The sequence below is a fragment of the Rhinopithecus bieti genome, unplaced genomic scaffold (genome assembly GCF_001698545.2).
Source record: "Rhinopithecus bieti isolate Rb0 unplaced genomic scaffold, ASM169854v2 scaffold_30687, whole genome shotgun sequence".
Lineage (NCBI taxonomy): Eukaryota > Metazoa > Chordata > Mammalia > Primates > Cercopithecidae > Rhinopithecus > Rhinopithecus bieti.
Genome location: NW_016813366.1, coordinates 246,877 through 251,140, shown reverse-complemented (window position 1 = coordinate 251,140; position 4,264 = coordinate 246,877). Strand labels below are relative to the sequence as shown.

At 56.4% G+C, this 4,264-nt stretch overlaps 1 protein-coding gene across 1 annotated transcript in view; it reads right to left on the bottom strand.

Annotated features, from left to right (window-relative positions):
• Nucleotides 1-3,439, bottom strand: part of GNA15 (G protein subunit alpha 15) — a 13,336-nt gene extending 9,897 nt beyond the window's left edge. Inside the window, exons 1-2 of the mRNA XM_017848042.1 lie at nucleotides 3,283-3,439; nucleotides 1,843-1,971 (exon numbers count right to left, since the gene is read on the bottom strand). Of these exons, the coding sequence (XP_017703531.1) occupies nucleotides 1,843-1,971; nucleotides 3,283-3,419 (266 nt within the window). The 5' untranslated portion in view covers nucleotides 3,420-3,439. The remainder of the gene's footprint in view (nucleotides 1-1,842; nucleotides 1,972-3,282) is intronic.
• Nucleotides 3,440-4,264: the final 825 nt, after the last annotated feature.

The window sequence follows — 4,264 nt, the reverse complement described above, 5'->3', positions numbered from 1 at the left end:
TCTCACATAAACCCGACTACACTTTCATTCATCCATCATCTACTCATTCATCCATCCATCCACCCATTCATCCATGCATCCCACCCATCCATCTATCCACTCATCCATCTATCCTTCACTCAGACATTCACCCATTCATCCATTCATGTATCACCCATCCACCCATCCATCCATCCACTCATCCCTCTTTCCATCCATCCATACATCCATCCGTCCATCCACCCACCCATCTACCCATTCATTCATCCACTTATCCATCCTCCCACCCATCCATCCACTCATCTATCCCTCAACTTATCCATCCATTTATTCATCTATCCATCCACCCATTCATCCACCCATCCATTCCCTTCCATCTTTCCAACCATCCATCCACATTTACCAACTTCTACTCTGACCTTTAGCTATTCACTAAAGAATCGGAGGAATCAAACTCAGCCCCTAACCTTGTGAGGCTCTCCGTCTTGTGGAGGAGACCCACAGGAAACAGATAAATTATGAACCTTCCTGGTAAGGACTATTGCAGAGGCCAGAACAATAGGTTTGGGGGATTTAGGGAAAGGAAGGCCAAATAGGAGTAGGTCAAACAGAATTCCTGTCTCTGGGCATCACCTTGCACACCTGCTCAGTTCCCTGCCATCAACCCATGGAAACAGAGCTTGCTAAGGTCACCAGTGACCCTCTAACTGCCAATCCCAGTGTCATTCTTCTCACTGTATTCTTGACCTTTCCTTTCCTTGACCTTTGACATTGGCCATTGCTCTGCTGGGGTCGGGTCAGGGTTGCTGCACTGGCCATTCCCAACTCTGTCTGCCAGCTAAGGTGGTGTCCAGCCACCTCCCCAATGCCCCTAGGCCCCTCAGACTCAACCTGTCCCAAAGGACTCCATCTTTACCTTTTCATCCCCCAGCCCACTGGCTCCACTGTCTACCCCCATCACTTTGACAAAAAACTCGGGTGTCATTTTTGACTTCCTGTTCTAATTCCCACATTCATCCACTCCTGCCCATTCCACATCAGAAACAACTCTTGCCCATTCCTTCCTTTCCATCCCCACACCCACTGTCCTGGCTCCTCCTTTCTCTGAGTTTCCTGACTTCCAGCCTCACCCTCTAGTCCATCCCCCAGTGTTGATGACTACAGGGATCACCTCTGAGCTCCCCAGACCAGGCCTCCCCAGGCCTGGTCCTGACTGTATAGTCTCTATTTCCTCCTCCCCAACAGCCCCTTCAGGGTTAGGACTAGTGAACTCCAATTCATCTGTCAAAACCCCATTAATGTCCCCTCCTCCAAGAAGACATTCCCTCCTGGATCTCTGATGCCTCAACCTGGGCTCCTCCAGGTCCCACTCCTGACTACCTGGGGGCCTGGAGGTGTCTACATCGAGCTTTGCTTCCCCTAGTTTGGCAGCTCCTTGAAGGCTGGGACTAAGAAACTCCTACTTGGCCCGGCGCCGTGGCTCAAGCCTGTAATCCCAGCACTTTGGGAGGCCGAGACGGGCGGATCACCAGGTCAGGAGATCAAGACCATCCTGGCTAACACGGTGAAACCCCGTCTCTACTAAAATACAAAAAAAAACTAGCCAGGCGAGGTGGAGGGCGCCTGTAGTCCCAGCTACTCCGGAGGCTGAGGCAGGAGAATGGCGTAAACCCGGGAGGCGGAGCTTGCAGTGAGCTGAGATCTGGCCACTGCACTCCAGCCTGGGCGACAGAGCAAGACTCCGTCTCAAAAAAAAAAAAAAGAAACTCCTACTCATCCCTCAGGGCCCCAGCTCCTTTGCCCCTCCTCCTCCTACAGGAAGCCTTCCCTGCCCCCTAGGCTGGGCCTAGGTGGAGCGCTCACCGCAGGTTGGTTTTCTGCACGGAGAAGCAGTACTCGTTGATGCCAGTGGTGGGCATGCGGCTGCGAAGCACGTCCTGAGCCGTGGGGACGTAGCCCTCCTCGGTGATGCGCTCCAGGTGGGACAGGTAGCTGCAGACCGAGGAGTCCTGAGGCCCAGCCTTACAGCCAGCCTCCCTTTGCTTCCCAGGCCCCTACAAAAGGCCCAGCAAGGACCCTGCTGGGGCCGCTTGGGGAGGAGAGCTCCCCGGGTGGGGGCAGGATCCCTGGGGTTGGCAGATGGCCCAGGAGTGTCCCCCACCTGAGGCAACGGAGCCCCAAGGAAAAGCAGCTTCACACACAGAGCAGGGTGACCCAAAGGATGGTGTGACATGAGGAACGGCCTCATCAGGGAGTGGTGTCCCCTGGGAGAGCTGCTAAAGTTTAGAGTCCCCCCGAAAACAGGGTCACTCTAGGAACAGGGTTCCCCCAAGAACAGGGTCACTCCAGGAACAGGGTGCCCCCAGAATAGGGTCTCCTCAGGAACAGGGTCACTCCCAGAAAAGGGTCCCCCCAGAACAGGGTCCCTTCTAAAACAGGGTCACTCTAGGAACAGGTTCCCCCCAGGAATAGGGTCACTCCAGGAACAGGGTTCTCCAGGAATAGGGTTCCCCCAGGAACAAGGTCCCCCCAGGAACAGGGCCCCTCCAAGAACAGGGTCACTCTAGGAATACAGTCCCCCCAGGAACAGGATCACCCCCAAGAACAGGGTCACTCCAGGAAAAGGATCAACCCCAGAAGAGGATCCCCCAGGAAATAGGGTCTCCCTGGGAACAGAGTCACCCCCAGGAATAGGGTCCCCCCAGAAACAGGGTCACCCCTGAAATAGGGTCCTCGTGGGAACAGGGACCCCAAGGCACAGGGTCACTCCAGGAACAGGGTTCTCCAGGAATAGGGTCCCCCCAGGAACGGAGTCCCCCCCCCAAGAACAGGATCACTCTAGGAATACAGTTCCCCCAGGAACAGGGTCACCCCTGAAACAGGGTCCCCGCAGGCACAGGGACCCCCAGGCACAGGGTCACTGTAGAAACAGGATTCCCCCTAGAACAGGGTCTCTCCAAGGAACTGGATTCCCTCAGGAACAGGGTGACCCCTAGAACAGAGTCCCCCTGTGAATAGGGTCACCGCAAGAACAAGTTAACTCCCAGAACAGAGTCACCCCCAAGGAACAGGGTCCACCCAGGAACAAGGTCATTCCCGGAAGAGAGTTCCTCCAGGAAAAGGGTCACCCCCAGAACAGGGTCCCCAGGAATTAGGGTCCCCCCGGAAGGACCTCATCCTGGAGCAGGACCACCTCACAGCCCATCTGCGCCCACAATACCTCCTGCTGCAGGAAACCAGCCAGCCTGGCCCCTGCCCTCAGCCCCTCCCCACGCGCCCATCCCCCGCAGACCCCAGACTCACTACACGGCTGAGTCAAGCAGGTGGAATTCCCGCCGGCGCTCATAGCAGGCCCGGATGCCGGCATCCCTCCACAGCCACTGCATGGCCACGGCGTAGCGTTTCTCAAACGTGGTCACTTTATAGGGGTCCTGGCTCATGACCAGGCTGGCGTGGTGCTGGGGAGGGAGGACGGGGGCAGTTAGGGTAGCCTGTCTGAGTGGGGCTGCCCTCCCCAGGCATCTCTGCAACCCCCGCGTCCTCCCTGGAACACACCCTCTTCCCACTACCCTTCTTGTTCCCCAGAAGCCCCGAGCCCCCCACACACGTTTAATTTGTCCTCCGTCTGTTTGTGCATGGATCACCGGAGGGACAAGCACAGGCCAGCACATGAGGGGCTGCAGACGGCACATGTGCTCGGGCGATCTCAGGCTCAGGGGGCGCATGGCACCTGCAGGGGTCAAGGGCCTCCTTGGCAGCCAGCCCTGCTCTTTACACTAGCTGGCTCCCAGGAAGCACAGCACTCACTGTCCCCCCATTCTATACAGGAAGACACAGAGCACTGAGGCAATCTGCCCCTCAGAGGCCCCCCAGCAGGCGCGTGAACCCTGAGCTGCCCGCCGGACCCTGGGCTTCCCCTTCTTTTCCCCAAACAGCCCTGGCTCCCTCCAGGCACTACTAGCATTGCTCAGACCTTTGTGATGGACTGAGTGTTGTGTGTGCATTTCTCTGTGTGTATTCACGTATAAGTGTGCTCATGTGTGTGTATAGATGTACACGTGTGCATGGGTGTGTCTGGGTGTGTGATTTGTGTGCATATTTGTGTGGGGGGCACGCGCATGTATCCTTGGGTGCATTTGTGGGTGCGTACATAGGTGTGCTTGTGTGTGCATTTGTATGTGTGCACACGTGTGCGTGCATGTGCATGGGGGATTGCATGCAGGCATGTGTGTATCTTTGTGTGAGTTTCCGTGTGTGCATGTGTGTATGTGTGTGCATGTGGGAA